Here is a 21,039-nt window from a genome sequence, read left to right as displayed (position 1 = left end):
TGACCCACAGGTTGAGAACCGCTGCTCTGGAGCCTCTTTTATCAGGTACTAATCCCATTCAGGAGGGATCTACCCATGACCTGAGCACTTCCCAAAGCCCCTATTTACTACCACTTTTAGGGATTAGGATTTCAACATATGAATTTGGGGCACCAAACATTCCAGACCATGGCAATTGATGACATCCAAAAATATTTGATATACTAGACTTTTACCAAAACAAAACAACCAATAACCTGAGCAAAACAAAAAAAAGTGAAATATTTTAATATCAAAGCATGCAGTCTAGAGTAAATGGTTTCACTGTATGTTATGGAGGCTCATTCATTCATGAAGAATATGTTTATTGAAATGTATTACTAAATATATTTTTGAATTACTCATGTTAAGATTACATTATAATTTGTTAGATCAATATTTCACTACTAACTTAATAATAAATCATATGCAAGGAGATAAAGTGACAAGTAAATATTCTATTTATTTATTCAAAAAATAGCTATTGAGTTTCCTGTTAAGCACCAAGCACTATTCTAGACCAATTAGGTTCAATGCCCTGGGGCAAGTTTGTATTCTCATGGGAGAAAACAATCAACAAATAAGCCATCAAATAATAAATAATTCCAGATGCAAATTGCCATGCAGGAAATAGGGTGGCTATTATTTCACTAAACAAGAATTTAGAGACCAAATGATATAGATTTACATTAACTATTTCGCACTCCTCTTTTTATTTATTTATTTATTTGTTATATATTTTATTGATTTTTTACAGAGACAGAAAGGGAGAGGGATAGAGAGCTAGAAACATTGATGAGAGAGAAACATCGATCAGCTGCCCCCTGCACACCCCCTACTGCAAAGCCCCTATTTACTACCACTTTTAGGGATTAGGATTTCAACATATGAATTTGGGGCACCAAACATTCCAGACCATGGCAATTGATGACATCCAAAAATATTTGATATACTAGACTTTTACCAAAACAAAACAACCAATAACCTGAGCAAAACAAAAAAAAGTGAAATATTTTAATATCAAAGCATGCAGTCTAGAGTAAATGGTTTCACTGTATGTTATGGAGGCTCATTCATTCATGAAGAATATGTTTATTGAAATGTATTACTAAATATATTTTTGAATTACTCATGTTAAGATTACATTATAATTTGTTAGATCAATATTTCACTACTAACTTAATAATAAATCATATGCAAGGAGATAAAGTGACAAGTAAATATTCTATTTATTTATTCAAAAAATAGCTATTGAGTTTCCTGTTAAGCACCAAGCACTATTCTAGACCAATTAGGTTCAATGCCCTGGGGCAAGTTTGTATTCTCATGGGAGAAAACAATCAACAAATAAGCCATCAAATAATAAATAATTCCAGATGCAAATTGCCATGCAGGAAATAGGGTGGCTATTATTTCACTAAACAAGAATTTAGAGACCAAATGATATAGATTTACATTAACTATTTCGCACTCCTCTTTTTATTTATTTATTTATTTGTTATATATTTTATTGATTTTTTACAGAGACAGAAAGGGAGAGGGATAGAGAGCTAGAAACATTGATGAGAGAGAAACATCGATCAGCTGCCCCCTGCACACCCCCTACTGGGGATGTGCCTGCAACCAAGGTACATGCCCTTGACTGGAATTGAACCTGGGACCCTTCAGTCTGCAGGCTGACGCTCTATCCTTTGAGCCAAACTGGTTAGTACACTCCTCTTTTTTAATAAATAGAAGAAAAATATTTAGAACAACTGATTTGATGTGATACTACTTGCAATAAAAATTTCAGTGTGGAGTGGAAATAGACTAGAATTAGTCAAAACACCCAAAGTCTGGGTCAGAACACCCAGGTCTATGAAATCCCCCTCAACCTCATTTCTTGTCATCTGTGAAGTGTACATATTAATATATGCCATACCTACATGGCAGGAGGAAATAACATTTGAGTTCCTGCTTTCTAGTCATGAGAGAGTATGGAGAAGCAGCAACGGGATGCTGTGAAAGCCCATGTCCTCTCTCCTCCCCTCCCCACAATGCCATAGGAAGGGGATGAGTGCTAAAGGCTGTTGTGTGGACCGCCCACTGGGGACAGAAGGAGGACACAGCTACGACTCTGAGAATAAGAAGCACTGAGGAGGGATGGAGTGAGTCAGGTCAGTATATTTCCAGAGCTGATGGAAAAGAATGGATCGCGTGCATCAGAGATGGACATCTGTATAGAACCCCACAGGTTAGGGAAACATTCGACTACAAGAAAGAGAAAACTGGCCTCACATTGCCTTCAAAATGAGAGGTTTATATTTCTCACAGAACAGGATGCCTAAAGGTAGGCTGCTACTGGCCTTGGTGCAGTGGCTGGCAAGTTCAAGGCTCAGGCCTTGAACCTTATTTTAACCTTTCCTTCATGCTTGTCCCCTGCTGGTCACTGGAGGGCTTCTCCAGCTCCCGATCATCATTTCCACCTTCAAGGCCACAAAAAAGGAGAGGATGGGATGGCACCAACAGTGTCTTTCCCTATTATTGGGGAAAAGAGAAACAGTTCTGCAACTACTAACAGATGTCCACTTTGGTTCCACTGGTCAGAACCCTGTCCCACGGCCATCCTTGCTATAAGGAGACTAGAAAAACAAAGGTGCTGCCTGTTCTAGGACACCTTGCTACCCTAAACGAAACTGCAGTTATGCTGGCAAAGAAGAAGGGAGAAATGGATGCAGATAGGCAAAGTCAGTGTCTATCACAGGTCCTAGATCAAGATCTGGAAGTGAACGCTGACAAACCCCGGCGCTCAGGGATGCCGGATAAAGCTGGGCCGGCTGCCCAGTTTAATCTGAATGTCATACAATGGAACTGAGGGAACTGAGAGAGATAAATAGAACCAGGTGGATTCAACACATAGTTAGGAGAGAAAAATATTGATTACTTGATTCATGAGTGAATGTGGGGGTGATGGAACAAGAGGAGCTAGGATGACATCAGGTTTTGGAGGGGGTAATTGCTAATTTGCTGAAGAGGGGAACACAAAAGGATGAACAGTTTTGGGGAAAGATAATGAATTTGGATTCAGATAACTTGAGATTGAGGAGCCTAAAAGGATACCCAAGGGGAACCCCAAATGAGAGTTTTGGGGTGGCATAGGAGGTCTGAGAGGACAAGGGACTGGAAATCCAACCAGGCTTCAAACAAGCACTGGCACTAAATGTAGGTCGATGCCTGAGCTGCCAGCATGTTTTCCTGTGAGTGAGGAGCGCATTCTGGAGCAGAAATGAAGAATAGTCTAAATGAACCAAAATTAGACTATTCATTTTAAACAATAAAAATAAACACTAGAGGAGGCCATCCTGGTTCTAATCTCACCTGGGACAGAGATGCAGAAAAGCACCCTTTGGTCCATTTCCCTGCCCTGGAAGGCGAGGCTGCCTGGGTTGGACTGGGTCCTCCCAGAATGCAAAGTACTTTGGAAACAGCCGGTCCCACGTTGTGTGTCCTCTCGGTTGGACCTGATTTCAAAGACTCCCTGGGCACAGGTGGGTCAGTGACGCCAATTAAGCCACTGCCCCTTCTCCCAGGATTTTGAAAGTTGAGGTAAGAAACACAAAAGTGTAGAAGGTTGTTGGAGCTCAAACCACCTGGCAGCAACATCCCGACGGGAGTCTCAAGTAGGTCTTGCTACCTAGACCCATTCAAGATTCAAGGGTGCCAGGTCTTGCTCTTTTCTTTGGAGCCAGTTCCCCCCTAAATTCAGCAAGTTACCCAATATCCTGCCCACAAAATAATTTCCACTTTATTTAGTCAGAATCAGTTTCTGCTGACTCTGACCAAAGAACACGGAACTGATTCAGAAGGGACTGGACTAAACTTGTTTCCAAGACATCTTTCAACCTCAAAATATCCACAACATGTAACTAAAAGCAATTTTTAAAATTTCAAGTACATTTTTAAAATAGACCACTCTTTGCAAAAGACATTTCAAATAGAATAGTATTTCAGAATACATGTTACTATTCTAATATCTCTATTTTATATGTGTGTGTGTATACACACGTATATGTGTCATTCTTTAAGTCTTATTACTAATATTTGAGAGCAAAAAAGAGCAATTATAGTGATTTGCTAAATAGGTTCTTATTTATTCTTTACTAGAGGCCAGATGCACAAAATTCATGCAAAAGTAGGCTTTCCTTCCCCTGCCTGCTGGCACCGGCTTCCCTCTGGCACCCGGGACCCGGGCTTCCCTCCAGCCCTGGCTTCTTCCGGAAGGACGTCCAGAATCACGTCCGGAAGGACGTCTGGTCTAATTAGCATATTATGCTTTTATTATTATAGATACTTAATGTAAATAATTTCTTTTACCTGCAAAATTTTTCATTTATTACAACAAACTGGCTGGGTATCTGAACATAAAAATATATGTTAATTTCCACCATTATATTATATTTGGACTTCTCAGGTTTTATATTTCATAGCAGACAACCACAGCCAAGGTTCACTCACTTTATGGAAAGGAATTTTTAAAAAATACAAATATAAATATAAATGGAATGCAAATTCATTATTTATTTCACTTGGACATGAAGTGATTGGTCTCTGGTTTCATTTACATATTAAAACAAATATTAGTTTAAATTAAAATATATCCTTTCTAAATATCAGGAGAAGAAAAATTTCCTTGACCTGAAGTCACTGTACTGAAAATTGAGAATTCTGGAAAAACTTATGGGGAGATTTGATCGTGTGGAATTTGGGAAGAGTTGTCCTGACAGAAAGCAGACCATCCATGGGAGCAGAAGTTGTGACAGTCGTGGGTGTGCTGGACATCTATGGATCACTGGCCTAAGGAAGATCTTTGCCACTGCAGATACCTGAGGCTGCCCTAGGCTAAGGGGTGCCCTGGGGAAGAATGGATTTAAAGAATTAAGCAGCCATGCATTTAACATGGACTATATTACTACTAGTCAAAGACATTATTCAATAGAGATTATATGTAAATATTCTGAATTTACATCAAAATTTCCCTAAAAAATTCTAAAATTAAAAAGTTCTGTAAACTGGCAGAAAGTAAAACTGAGCAATCTCGAATACCTCCACAGCAGCTGAATGTGTGGAGACGCTAGGGAATGGGGAGCTTTCTGTTAAAAGGCCATGGAGATATTATATCATTTTTAAACTCTGCCTGAAACCATTTTTGAATAGCTACCATTTATAGAGCACCTAAGTGTGTCAGACACTGTGTGGACATTATTTCTAACTCACACAGGAACTCTACAAAGTACTACTTCCATTTTTACAGGTAGAAACAAAAACAACAACAACAACAACAACCTGAGGTTGTGACTTGCCCAAAGCCAGTGATGGCGAACCTATGACACGCGTGTCACAGGTGACATGCGAACCCGTTTTTTTGGTTGATTTTTCTTTGTTAAATGGCATTTAAATATATAAAATAAATATCAAAAATATAAATCTTTGTTTTACTATGGTTGCAAATATCAAAAAATTTCTATATGTGACACGGCACCAGAGTTAAGTTAGGGTTTTTCAAAATGCTGACACGCCACGCTCAAAAGGTTCACCATCACTGCGGCCAAAGCAATACAAACTAATAGAGACAGAGTTGGAATTCGCACCCAGGTTTCTCAGACTGGAAATCTTGAATTTTTTTTACTTTACCACATTGCTGCCTACTATATCAAATATTGTTGATATTTCTTCTCCTCCTCCTTCTGCACAATTTTCTGTTTATTTGCATTGATTGTTTAGGAATTTGACATAACCGAACAGTTACAATGTAATTTCAATTTGTTGTTTGGATCCCTGCTGAATTGGGGGCGATGACAGGCATCATTCTGTGACTCTCCCAGAGAATCCCTGTCCTTAAAACGAGGGAGCAGACAACCAACCGCATCCATGCAAAGCCAGTTGAATAATGTGATCCCCACTCAAGGGTGTAAAGTCTAACAGGGAAAACACCGAAAGAGACAAACACATAAAAGGATGAAAAGCACACACTTCTACAAAAATGAACACATGAATGAATGGAATGAGTAGATATGACAGCTTATTTTATTCTCTCTTACTTACAGACTTTCAAAATCAAAATGCATTATCAACTATTCTATTATAGAATTAATAGATTTAACATATTTTCTTTATACTATAAACTGAAATACTGTATCAAGGTGAAACTTCACATTCAGTAAAATATTTCAAAAGCAATTCAATAAAAAAACCATACTTTAAAAAAGATCATAAAATTTTTATTTAATCTGACAAAGATAAACTCAAAAGATATGTAATATCTAATCAAAAGTCAGGATAATACTTTTATTCCATTAAATTAATATTTATAAGTCACTAGTGGGTTATCTTTGTGTCAGTTATAAGAGTCTTACATTCATATTGTAGGGATAAATGTTATTGGAATCACCTACGGGATAATTACATTGACTCTTAAATTAATACTTAAATAGCTTCAGTTAATATAATTTCCATGGAATAAAGTGAGTCACTATTCTTAGCCATACTTTTCAGTGTGGGTAGATATTACATATAATTAGAACGGGGAAAATATATTTTACACACACACACACACACACACACACACACACACACACACTGATAACAATCACATAAATTATTTGGTTATGTTTTATAGTGTTTCATGAAAAGGACAATTCCTCCAAAAAAGCTAAAGCAAAGATACAGCATTTTTCAGCATATTAAGAGAAATAAGAAAGAAAAAAAAATTAGCAACGTTTGAAATGACTTAACTTTAAAAGCATATAGAATGATATCACAATGAAAACTGAAAGCATTTTTCTTAATTTTACACATTTGTTTTTTAACAATGATTAGTAATAGTGTTGATTAATGCTGATTAAGAATCACACTACCATCACGCATACATATTTTTGTGTAATAACTATTGGAAAGTTGAGCTTTTTATGACCTTTAATTATTTTCCAGGTACTTCAAAATATAGCAAGAAAAAAAAGTTTCAATATAAAAAAATCTCTTTTCAAATTTAAAGGATTTCCAATGAGTTGACTGGTCTCTGGGGGCATCTACTGGAAATTCAGCAAACTGCAGTCACTTCATGTAAATTTGATAACTTTCATTATCCATCTTAATACAGATATTATTTTAATTGATATGCAAATAAGGTGGCACTCAAAGAAGATAAATGTAAAGTTATGCATGGTATTCTATCTCATCCATCTGGTAACAGCAAAACATGTAACTGTCTATGAGATCAGTTAACAAATACTCAACTCTTAAAAATGTAAATAGGGCAGATGGCATCTCACAGATGAAGTTTTCAAACCATTCAATTCTCATGTTTGGAAAAACTAGAAATATATTTTAGAGATGAACATTCACACACTTAGTGAGGCATTTTGTTAATCCAAATTAAATATATATAAAACCCCTTTTAAAATTATGATTTCTCTAAAACAAAGACACTTTGCATCTCAGTATATCCACAAGTCATAAATAACCTGATAACTGCTTATTTTCTATATTACTTAACTATTTAGAAGTTAATATCTCAAAAAATAGAATTTGTTATACTTGGAACCAAAGAATCTATCCTTTCCAATAATTAGTCATTACAATTAGATTTAATCATTAAAATGAACATTGCTATTAATTTCTCCTAAACATTTTAGCAGAACATCCTTAAAGAAAAATGAACATATAATGAACATAATATGATCACTGAAGCTTAATTTTTTTAATAAACAAAGTAACTCATACTGATATTATTGGAGCTATGATTAATCATATAATAGGAGTTTTAACATCATAGCCATTATAATAATCTTGATTTTCTTTGTGAAATTTTAATATTTTCTTATCATAATATACTTCATATACTGCTATAATTTAATCTAAACATCCTCCTAATAAAGATTGACATATATAACATTTTAGCTTCATTCCAAAATAAATAATAAAAGCGAAACACCACTAATGCATATATTAGTTTATACTGCTCCTGAAAATTTATTAGAATCACTGTCCAAATAAATAATCAACTGAAAAAACTAATCAACATAAAAATGTTATCAGCAATCAGAACATTAATAACAGGTAATACAGCAGGATTTTGGTTTCAGTTTAGATTAAGATTTATTTTAGATAGCTGGATTTATTGATAACTTAAAAATAAATAAATAAAATCCACCCCATAAGAGGTTTTGTGATTTTTCTAAACAATTAGAAGTTTACTAATTTGAGTCTTTAGAGGAAATTGTTACATATACATTTTGCTTTATATTTTTTGAAAATACATATTTATATCTCTTGATAATCAAAGTTAGAAAGCAGTCAGACTTTCAACATTTTAAAAGTATATATACCAACTGAAAAATGCTATTTGAAAAACACTATTTAATCCAAATCAACCTTTAATTCGTTTTTAAAAAATCTAATAATAAAAATAACAACAATAATAACTAAGGAAGTTTAGCTCATAGTATTTTGTAAATTGGACTGTTACTAATATAAGTATTTCAACAAAAATAAAATATTAAAAACTTTGATCAGCAAAGAATTCTCTCAATAGCACAATAAGAATTCACTTCAATATGGGTGATTTATTTTAGAATATACAAGATATTCATGTAGAATGAAACAAAGACAGATTCAATATGTTAAACTGATATTTAGCAAAAAGGCAGTACTATTTGTGAGATAATAAATGTTAATCAATCTAATAGAAATTTAGCTGGTGGTTGTTACCTGGTATCACAGGAAAGCCATGGTTATTTAGTAGACAGACTACAATCCTTTTAATAGCTTTAAATAATTCTCCTAACATAAAGGCATTTTTTTAGGTACATACCCTGTTGAAAATGATTTACTCAAGTGATTCCCATTCAATCAAATATTTGAAGTACAGCGATTGTAATCAATCAGAAATGAATAAACTATTCATCAGTCAATATAAAGTATTACCAAAATATCTACCCACGGCTTCCACATGTTTTCGTTACTGAAACATCTTTACTAAACTTAACCACATTTTTAAAAAGTTTTTCTTTAGAAATTTAGTGAAAAAGCACTGGAAGAATACTCTGTATGAGGTTAATTACAAATAAAATCTTTATAAATACTCTTATTACTTGCAAACTCCCTGGAGAAGTTAATTTTTTTTTTTACAAAAGATGTTTTAAGACACAGATCATCCATGGAAAGGTATAAAATGAATGTCATTGTTTAAAAAGAATTTTCAGTGAAAGTATTTTCAAGCCAGAAGTACCTCAATTGAGTCCAGACAACTTTGGCTAAATGAGGCAACCGTATTTACTAGTATTGTTGTTGGTGTTGCTGCTTTTTAAATTTACACTATGACTTTCCACTATAGGAAAACAGTTATATAACAATTGTATTAAATTGGTTATATTGTTACTTAACCAATTAAACATAAGCTAAAAAATAAAGCTTGAAAATAACCTTAGTTTTTGGATTGAGTTATAATTATTAAAAAATCTGAATAACAATTCTGTTATGTTCTGCATCCTAATACAATGAAAATGAACCATAAAAAAGGAGAAAAACAAAATATAAGCTTCATACTACATCACTATGAACAATGGACTTCACACACATGTAAACATGATTACATTAGCTCATCACTCCCATATTTTTGTTTAAATTACTATTTATAATTTTTAATTAATATAAAACTCCATATAATATATCACTGTTTTTTAAAACATAATTCTGTGATTGCTTTCCAAATTTTTTGAAATCTCTTAAAACAATTCATCTCAAATGATATTTAAATTTTTCTTTCAGTTCTTCATCTACATATCTTTATAAATAAAAGAACTATCAAGTTTCCATATAAATTGAGTGAAACATCAAACTTTTAATAAAAATGTAAGGCTGGAGAATATAAAGTTAAAACTTAGTAAAAACAACAAGTTGCATTAAAAAGAAAACTTCAGCTCACTGTGCTCTTTTTTTACTAAAGTATGTCATACATTTTATATTTTCAAGAGTTTGACGAGTTTTGCAAGTAAAATTCTGTTTCCTCTACACTTGCTAATAGTCATGAGAATCTGTAGTTTGCACCTTCCCATTAAAAATGTATTGTATTTTTTTGAAATTATTCACCCCGCCTTTTATCCAGATCGTGTCTTTGAAAGGAGGAAGTAGATAATAAATGGAATAATTCATGATTTCCCATTAAATATGAAACTTTCTTTTGCAGAGTTTAGAAAATGAAGTTCTACATAATGTACAAAAGTTGATTAGAACTTTCTTAACCTTCTCAAGAAAAGCCTTTCACATTAAACAACTGTATGAAGAGGTTTCTTTGGAAAAAGTAAACTGATCAATTCTTTACACCTATAACTTTATCACATACATTTTAATTTTGCTCCTTTCAAACATATTTCCTTACAATATTATAATACTATAATACTTAAATAATGGCAAAAAATAGCGTGCATGGGCTACAAACATGAGAAGTACCTAAGAAAAACAATACCGGTTTAAATTCAAAGGGAAAAGTCATGTAAATTAAAAATGAAAACAAAATACTATTCATGCTCTATTCAGCAACATAATGAACCATAGTGTAAGAGTAAGTAACAAAACTGCAGTTACAGTTCTTCATTATGACATTTCTTCTGTCATAAGAAAAAAAATATCTTTATAAACTGATCATTACAAACTACCCATTGGTATTCTGTTAACTACACTCTTTTGACTTTTTTGGATAAAATAAATTAAAAACTAAATCAAATAATTTTTAGGCTCATTCCAGCTCTGTCCTTTTCTATTTCTTGGATAAGAAATCTGCAGTAAATTTAACTGAAGAGAAATGTCAAGTTCTGGTTATTTTAGGGCAGCAGGTGACCTCATTTATTTGAGTTTTTAAGTTTCTATTGTGGAATACTCATCTTTTCACGAAACATATTTTAATTTTCCCCGTATCAAAGATACTTTAAGCATACATTTTTCCCCGTTCAAACTTGAATGCTTAAAAGATAACTACCAAATTGTAAGCTTTGTGAAGAAACCTTTCGTATTGTCTGCTCTTTAATTACCATAACAAAGGAGGGCTGTACTGCACATAGGAAGAGCTGGGCCAGGATTCCTCACAGGCCATGTGTACATAGTGATCAAACTTCCAGAACATACATTTTGTTTTCCATTTAGTAAAAACTAAATTAATAAAACCAAAAAATCAATCAATCATTTTTGAAGCTTTGGTTAGACAATACTTGCAAATAATATCTTCTTTTCCTGAATGTTGTATTAATTTTATTATAGCTAGCTCAAACATTCAGAAAATTCTTACTTATAACTGAGAGCATAAGGTATATAAAATCAAATATGTATTCGAATAAGAATATTGAAGAACTAAAGGAAGTATTTGTGAGGTGAGAAAATAAAAGAGCTTTGAATTCAAATGTTTAGGAAATAGTAAAAATAGATATATTAGGGATTAAAACTTCCTTGAGACAGAGAACATGTCATTTGTTTCTTCTGTATTTTCATATAATAGTGAAAATGCCAACAAAAAGAGAGCTTGTATACCTTGATTAACATAAAGCAAAAAAGAAGTCATAAAAAAATTAAAGGGCATACACATATCAGTGATTCATAAGTAGATTAATTTTCTGAAAAATATAGCAATTAGGAAACAATACATCTAATAACATAGACTCAAGATTTATAAACATTTCAGAAAAAGGAGAAATTTATTTTAATGCCTCTCCCCACCCCCGAAGATTACAAATAAAGTAGAGGTTAAAAAGTTTTATATAGCCCTGGCCAGTGTGACTCAGTTGGTTGGAGCATCGTCCCATGCACTGAAAGGTGGAGGGTTCACATAGATGTTTCTCTATATTTCTCTCCTTTCCTTTCTCTAAAAATCAATAAAAAGTATATCTGTGGGTGAGGAAAAAATATATATTTCAAAGAAAGTTTTGAATAACAACTGTTGAGCTTGACTAAAATAACAGGCTCAATCTAATTATTAGATTCTGATAGAATTGTCTACCAAATAAATTGAAAATACATATTTTTCAAAAGGACAAGAAATATTTATAAAAATCGACCATGTACTGGACACACTAGAAATTTCATTAACTGATATCATATAGGGTTCATTTACTGAGCACAAAAATAAATTCACTTCACAATCCTGAATCCTCTCATTAAAAAAAAAAAGATGAGAAAAAATTATTCACCTGGAAATTTACAAATATATTTCTAAATTATTCATTGCTTAAAGAGGAAACCATCTTGGAAATTTTCATAGATTTAGAAGTGAGAGAATAAAAGCTAAATATCAGGTCCTGGGGGAGGAAGTCATCATGGTACTCAAAAGGAAATTTATAATTTAAATGTATTTGCTAGAAAACAAGAACAACTTGGACAAGTGAAGAAGCTAGCTTTCAACTCAGGATGCTAGAAAAGAAATCCTAAGAAAATAACCAATGACATGAAGTCAAATAAAGTACAGGGAAGACAATATTAAAGGTAAATCCATAATGAATAAACACAAACCAAAAAGTTGGCCCATAAAACAAAATAACTGGTTATATAAAAAGACAAATCTTTGTACAATAAAAAAAATTCCATTTCTTTAAAGTCTTTCATAGCATCAGGTACATCTTACAAGATTTTCTACAATGTCTGTAAAAAACAATCTGGAAATCTTTAAAAGGTCTCCTTTCCCTATAGAAACTTTGTTTCAGCTCAGGCTGAGTATTCTTTTGTTCACCTTTTCTTTCTTTTGTATTGTGTTATATTCTCAAATATCAGAGTATATTTGTTTGTTTATGATAATGAAGTTCTAGGTTTCTTTTTTAAAAAAAGATATGTTTTTATTGATATTTTAGAGAGAGAGAAAGAGTGTGACACTGGATGTGAGAAACATCTATTGGCTGCCTCCTGCAGGCTCCCTACTGGGGATCAAACCTAAAACCAGGAATCAAACTGGTGTCCTCTCTGTTCATGGGAACCAATGCTCAACCAACGGAGCCACCCCAGCCATGGTGAAGTTCTAGGTTTCTTAACACAGGTAAGCATGCTTGCACTCCCTCTGTTTGTAGGCTTCCTTCTGAGGAGTGTGGGTCAGGAGAGCAAGGCTGGGTATTCCTTGCACCAAGGCCAAATGAAAAGGACTTTGCATGGTGCACAGCCTCCCTGGCAGGAACTCAGGCCAACTGTTACTATACTTTAAGATTTTTTTGTAGTGACCTTCAAAATATATTAATACAAAAAGCAAAGTACAGATAGTGTACATAATGCACTTTGTGTCCAGAAAAAGACCTTTTAATGTATTACTTTGGAAGAACATACACTTCGTGTAATATTTTTTGTTTACATAAGATTGAGGCTTCTTGAAGCAGAGGTTTTTCTATTTATTTAGTTTCATTTTGAATTTTTTTCTTTAAGATTTTTTGCATCATTGTTCATGAGAGATATTATCCTATAGTTTTCCTTTTATGAACTGGCTCTTCCTCATTCTGGTATCAGGGTAATTCCAGTCTGGGAGAAGTTCAGAAGTGTTTCCTCCTTTTCTATTTTCTTGAAGAATATGAGCCAAATTGGCCTTATTTCCTCCTCACAAGTTAGGTAGAATGCACCAGCGAAGCCATATGGACATGGAATTTTCTTTATGAGGTTTTAAATGACTAATTCAATGTCTTTAAGGGAGATAAACCTTCTGTTTTATTTATTTCTACTTAAGCCAACTTGGCAGTGTCTTTCAAGAAATTTAGCCATTCCATATAAGTTGTTTATCAGCATAATGCTTTTTCCCTAAGTAGCATTCTTATATTTGTACTAGAGGCCTAGTGCACAAAAATTCGTGCACTCAGGGGGGGGTCTCTCAGCCCAGCCTGCACGCTCACAATCTGGAACCCCTCGGGTAGGGTCCAGTCCCATCACAGCATGGCTCTGGTTCCCTGGGCCTGTGGGCTGGGGGAGGTAAGGACCAAGAGGCCAGTCCGATCGCAGCATGGCTCCAGTTCCCCAGAGCCTGTGGGAGGGGGGAGGGACCAAAAGGCCAGTCCAATCTCAGCATGGCTCCAGTTTCTGGAGCCTGAGGGCCAGGGGTAGGGACCAAGATGCCAGTTCCCTGGAGCCTGTGGGTGGGGGGTGGGCCCCAGAGGCCAGTTCAATGGCAGCATGGCTCCATTCCCACAGCTCCCTCCTGCCACCGCTGTGCTGCAGGCGGCCGGGGCCTATAGCTCCCTCCCGCTGCTGTGCCATGGGCCACCGGGACCCAGGACCAGCTTCTGCCACGAACCGCTGGGACCCAGGACTGGCTCCCGCTGCGGGCCACTGGGATCCAGGACTGACTTCCGCCGTGCTGGCCAGCACCCTAGCCTGGTGGTTGGTCGTCCATCTGGATGTTTCAGTCATGACGGATCCTGGCTCTTTATATATTAGGACAATCTATACTGATTTGTCTTTTCATTTCTGAAAGGGTTTATTGTGTCTCCTCCCTTTTTCTTTGACCAGTCTGACTAGACGCTAATCAATTTTATTGATATTTTAAGAGAACTAGTTTTTAGTTTCATTGATTTTTCTCTAATGTTTTTGTTTTCTGCTCTCACTTCACTATTCCTGTTCCTCTGCTAAGTTTAAATAATTTTTTTCTATTTTTTTAAAAAATGAAAGCCTAGGACACTGATTTTAGACATTTCTATTTTTCTTATATAAGCATTTTAATGCTATAAACGTCCCTTTAGCACTACTTGAGCTGTATTCCATACCATGTTTTCTCTTTTACTCAGTTCAAAATATTTTCTAATTTGCCTTGTGATTTTTTTCTTTGATCCATGGTTTATTTACAAGTATATTGTCTAGTTTCCAAAAAAAATTTCTTTTGGGTGGGGGGTTTTCCAGAGATCTTCCTGCTATTATTTATAACTTGATTTAATTGTTGTAAGAGAAAATAATTTGTAGGATATAAATCCTTTCATTTTTGTTTTATTTTATAGCTCAGAATATAATCTCCTTTGGTGAATGTTCAATGTACATTTGAAAATAGTGTGTGTTATGATGTTGTGGAATGTTCTCTAAATGTCAATTAAGCTGATCCATGGTATTGTTCAAGTCTTCCATAATATTAATTTTTCTATCAATTATTGAGAGAGCAGTGTTAGAATCTCTAATTGTAATTGTGGACTTATCTGTTTCTCCTTTTCTTTCTATCATTTTTTTGTTTTATGTATTTTGAAGTCTGTCATTAGGAACATAAACATTTAGGATTATGTCTTTTTGATAAACCACCTCTTTTCATCATTATGAAATGTCACTTTTTATCCTTGGTAATATTCCAACTGCTTTCTTAAAATACATATCTGGAAATCCTGGAAGCTCTCATTTTTTTTCCTCTTCTTTCTCATTATGTTGAGACTTTACCATCTTTTGTACATCTACGTTGTAAATTCAAATATAGGAAGGAAATGTGCTTAGCTATCCATTTTGATCTTGATCTTCCAGTGGGAAAAAACCCACTAAACTAAATTTTTAAGACAATTCCCTGTCTAGTAATATATTTCTCTGGCTGCTCTGGTTGTAGGATAAGAGGTTGTTGCAGACAAGCTTAAAGGGAGCTTATGGATGTCTGAATCAGGATTACAGAATGACCGCATCCTCATGACGTAAACCCGAAGGGAGGTTCCAGAGCCACAGTGCTAATGGGAATTCGGAGGAATCTGGAATTCTGATCTCCCATGTATGACTAATCCATTTTCTGTCTCGCTTAGTCATTCCTTCCTCTCTATGAATCATTTTTCCTATCTTATTGCTTCAGCTTATTTATAACATTAGATCCCCCTGGTCAAATTACTGACCCTCTCTCTGCCTTGGTCTCTGGCAGCAATGTCAGCTCTTCACAGGGCTATTGTAAGGATCACTTAAAACAGACCAGCTTACAGGATTCATTTAACATATCTTACCCATTGCTATCTTGCTTGAAGTAAAACCTATCTAAGAGATATAATATTTATGACAAGCAAAATATCCATTTTGTTATTTATTAGGTATGCAAAGTTATAATATGTTGCTCCATTTTCCTTATATGATGTCATGTGATAACTTCCTTTTGGAATTTATTATCAGGGAAAAGCTTGTTTCTCTTGAAGAATTGATATGTTTCCTTTCCTCAGGTAATGAGAAATGCATAGTCCATTACCTCTCCCTTTTTGCCCAGTCTGCCCAGGAGTTCAGAGTGAAACTTAATGTTTCCTCAGGGGAACTATATTAACTCTAGTGGGAAGCATATTTACCTACTTCTCCTTCATTTGCCTTTTATTTTCTATTTATAATCTGACAGCTGTGTAATATAAAACGTTAACTTTAAATTTCTTCAATCCTTCCTACAAAGAAAGTAAGCAAGCAATAAAGTGGTATTTTGTGTAAGTCAGAAGAGTCTTAAAAGGAGAATGAAAAACAATCCCTGCTTGCAAAGGACTCTAAGTCTAGAGCAGAGTCCTTTCCTATGGCAATTCACAGTAAGAAAGACTTTTCTATTACCATTCAGTACATGTACACATGTATTTGCTTTATGCATGTCTATGAAGCAAAAGTTCAAGACCAATACTACTCAAAATGTTCCCATCTCTTAATAAATAACAACTCAATCCTCATAACTATGAATGAGCCAGGCCCTATCATTATTATCCCTATTTTTTTCAGATGAGGAAAGTGAGACACAGGAAGGTTAAGTGCTCAGCCAAAATCAACCAGTGCTAGTAGTGTGAAGCTGGCGTCTGGGGAGTCTGGTAGTAGAACCCGCACTCTATTTCATTACATTGGGCGCCCTCCCAATATTAGCCTTACTCTGTGCAAAGCATGCCTTTCTAAAGCTCTATTCTACTCTCCTCCCTTTCATTTTTTTAAATGCTGGTCATGATCCCCAAACAGATGGGTCATAACCACTATCCACTAATGGGTCACATTCTATAGTTTGTTAAACATTAATCAGGAAGGAAAAACCCCACGCAAACATGATTGTCAGTGGTTACTAAAGAGAGTTCAAGCAGGAGCTCTGAACTCGAGCATGTGGGTGAGGAGGAGCCAAAGGAGGCCTCACAGAGCAAGAAGCAGGCTGAGGCTGGAAGAGAAAAAGCTTAGCAAGTACACAGGAGTGGGGAAAGAGGAGGGCATTTTAGACAGGGCACATGTACAAGGCGATGAAGGGACAAATGCTCACCACCCATTGATATCCTCGTACCTGGCTCAAAACCTGTGAGACAGGTACGAGCACTAAAGACACACGTGAGCATCCATGGCTCCAGCCCTCCTGGAGCTGATCGTCTAGGCCAGTGATGGCGAACCTTTTGAGCTTGGTGTGTCAGCATTTTGAAAAACCCTAAACTTAACTCTGGTGCCGTGTCACATATAGAAATTTTTTGATATTTGCAACCATAGTAAAACAAAGACTTATATTTTTGATATTTATTTTACATATTTAAATGCCATTTAACAAAGAAAAATCAACCAAAAAAATGAGTTTGCGTGTCACCTCTGAGATGCGTGTCATAGGTTCGCCATCACTGGTCTAGGAGAGGACACAAAGTAGCCATATCGATACAAAGCTGTAAGTGCCATGATGGGAGGCATTCTGGGTATTGTAGGTCTTAGAGTAGGTCTCATTACAGGTATTAGGCTAGCAAGGTTACCTAATATAGTTGAGAATGAGTAACAGTCAGCCAGGACATGGTAAAGGGAAAATACATTCTAGGCCAAAGGAATGGCAATACACTAAAGCTGGAAGATGAGAGAGGGTGCTGTTTAATGAAGGTCTGAATACTTTAAAGACAGATGGGTAGCTTTAAGAAAAATGCAATATTAAGGACTGAAATTTACCCAGTGCTACTTGTTGAATTTAAAATCAATCTGGTAATCTCTTTAGTGAAAAAATATATTATTAAGAGGATACGCATCAATATAGCCTATTTTGCATTGTCTTAGATCAAAGTTTTCTTCAATACCGACTGAGAGCTTAGCAGATTTTACATATATGGATTTCCAGCTTGTTAAATTATTGAAGAAGAAGTTTAATTCCAAACTAAAGCCCAAATTCTTAAGCCACTTACAGCTGTTTGGGTGTTCTTATATTTAAATCAGAATGCAAGTGTCACTCATATGTACTTTTCTTTTAAGAAGTACGTAATCAGACAATATTGACCTTTAATTTTACCCAACAGGCTACCATGGGAAGTTAACAAATTAACAACCAGAAGAGCATTTAACAAAAGGTCTCAGATACTACATATGGCAGTCAGTAGAGCTCCAAGGAAGAAGTGCTTACAGCTACTGTAAAATTTTGTCACTCCATAAAATAAAGTATCTACCGACAGAATGAGCTATTCCCTATTTCTGTCATATTCAAATTGGCAAAATAATATCTGATAAAAGGAAATACATCAAGAAACTTAGAATTTTAGATTATATAAAAATATATATCAAAAATATCATTAGGAATACTTTTTCATTAGTCCTGGACAATACTAATATAATTTTTAAAGTATTTCTTCATAAAATATTTTAATTGGATGATTTAATGAATTCTACAAGATGCACATGCATTTGTAAGATTTGATTTTTCAATGCTTACAACTAAAGATCTGATAACAGAATCACCAAGTCTATAGGTAAGAAATATAAACCTGTTTAGCTATTTTTCTATTTATTTATCACTAACCTACATGGATTTTTTAAATTGTTTTTACACTCAACATAAATTAGCTTCTAACTAGTGGTAAAATGGCAAAGTTTACATTGTTTATTTAAAAACTAAATTCATACAATTTAGAATTATTTAAAAATTAACCAATAAACTATGATTCATTAAATCTTTTGTGGGTTCTGGGTTGGGGAGGAAACACATTAGTAAGAATTATTTTTTAACCACTAGGAAAAAAAGATATATGAATCTTTCTCTTAAAGCTTTTTTTCACCCACATGGAGGCAACACACCTTAAAATGGAGGTTAATAAGCAATTAACGGCACAGATTTAACTAAAATATTACAAATGTGACAGTATAATAGCTTGGTAAATATGAGAATTTTGAGAGCCATAAAATTAAAGACTTTGATATGTGTAAGATCAATAGACATGACTTATCACTATTTAATATGAGCTTTAATTTTTAAATGTCAAGTTCCAATGAAAAGGTGTACTGCACAGGAAAACTGAAATTTCAATAAGGAATCAAGACAAAAGAAACAAACTTTATATTAAAGTGCCTTTAAGAGGTTATACTTACGCAGCAACCTCCTCTTTTGACAATCCTTTTAACTTCACCTCCAGATAATGATCTATGTCATCTTTTTCTTTGATCAACTCAGACCTAAATGAAATGGAAAGAAATAATAAAGCACTGCCTTATCGAGTAGAAAAGCTACCAAACATAAAATGCCACCAGGAGAACACAAATATTCAGGGCATAAAACCATATATAATAAATGTTCTGTAGTAGCTGTAGAGTAAGGTTATTGATTGATAATTTCTAAATTTTCATTTTCTCATATGAAAGAGGCAGGGAAGAATATTAAATCCAGTGTGTAAACAAATAAAAACCAAACACATTAAAATAATCTGCATTTTTTAATTAATGGAATTTTTTTACTCAAAATTTAGGAGATCTTCCATTTTACTCATGCTGTTTCACAGTATAACTTTCATGAAGTCATATTCTGTTTGGCACAGAATCTTGAACTAAGACTACCTATTGGATACAAATGTGTAACATTTATTTGTTCCAAACATTAACAAATTTGCTCTGAAATGCTGCTTGAGTGTTTTTTTAAGTTATAGATAAAACTCAAATAATTATTAAAAGTTCAAAGTGATTTTAAGAACACTTTACTGAGAAATATATTACATGTATAGTGTTTTATTCTTTACACTCCCTTGAACCTTTAAATATAAGCATATTATTAATAGTTTATAAGCATAGGAGTATGGAACTGAACAATTATCTATTTTTATTCGAAAGTAATGGAGAATGTTGATACAAAACTTTGCTTTAAATGGTTAGGATAAAAAATGTTTTTATTCAATACAAATACAAGAAAAAGTTTTCTTTGAAAATCCATCTTATTTTGGAGATGTGAGATTGGCTATATTTTTACTCATATTGTAAAGGAAATGTAATTTCAATAATTAAAAACAAGAATAAGAAGAATCTTTTTCAGGCTGTGTTAATATTTCACATTGCTCAAAAGTAAAATATATATACTAGTATATATACATATGCATCTTTGTATAATATAATAAACCAGTTATACCACCATAACAATATATATCCTGGAATTATGTATTTATAAAAATTATTTTTTGAAAAATTTGAAAATAAAATTTGATTTGCTATTATAAAAGTGTTTTTTATGTAGTCTAGCTAAATGTATTTATTTGGTCCAGGGGCTTTGGTCTTTCCCAGAAATACTAAAAATGAGGTATGATGTTTTTCAGAACAAAGTAGTCTCATAATACTGTCTTTGATCATTATGCTTGGCAGGAATTGAAAAGCATGTATGTAAAGAAAATAATCAGACCAAGATATGCAAATTATTTATATTGATAAAGAGTATGTGCATTATTAAACATCAATACAATTATAAATGCAATATTAGTTAATATTCATAATTGTGACAAAATACATCAAGTTCTCTGTCCTGCAGTTTCTGGGCTACAACTCTGAGGTTCTGCAGCCCCTCACTGGCAGCAGCAGTTAGATGGTGTGTTTGCAGGCCCCACGGTCATTTTAGGAGCTAAATCGTGCCTGCCAATCTTCCCTAGTAGTAAGACTGTGTCTTCCTTCCCCCAAAGCAGAAATCAGTATTCAGGACCTTGTGGATTGGAAGCCAGACACTATTCATTCCTAAAGCTTCTGCATTTTGTTCTCCATACACATTTTTTTAAAAAAATGTATTTTCAAAGCTTTATAGCAACTATGATATAATGGGAATCAATCTATCTATCTATCTATCTATCTATCTATCTATCTATCTATCTAAGTGACCGTTCT

At 34.1% G+C, this 21,039-nt stretch overlaps 1 protein-coding gene across 1 annotated transcript in view; it reads right to left on the bottom strand.

Moving 5' to 3' along the window:
* The window catches only part of TTC29 (tetratricopeptide repeat domain 29), a 167,584-nt gene that overhangs the window by 139,995 nt on the left and 6,550 nt on the right, over positions 1-21,039 (bottom strand). The window contains exon 4 of the mRNA XM_014538502.1: positions 19,276-19,359. Coding sequence (XP_014393988.1) covers positions 19,276-19,359 — 84 coding nt within the window. The remainder of the gene's footprint in view (positions 1-19,275; positions 19,360-21,039) is intronic.

The sequence above is a fragment of the Myotis brandtii genome, unplaced genomic scaffold (genome assembly GCF_000412655.1).
Source record: "Myotis brandtii unplaced genomic scaffold, ASM41265v1 scaffold192, whole genome shotgun sequence".
Classification (NCBI taxonomy): Eukaryota; Metazoa; Chordata; class Mammalia; order Chiroptera; family Vespertilionidae; genus Myotis; species Myotis brandtii.
The sequence above is the reverse complement of the archived record's forward strand: the minus strand, read 5'-3'. Positions and strand labels throughout refer to the sequence as shown.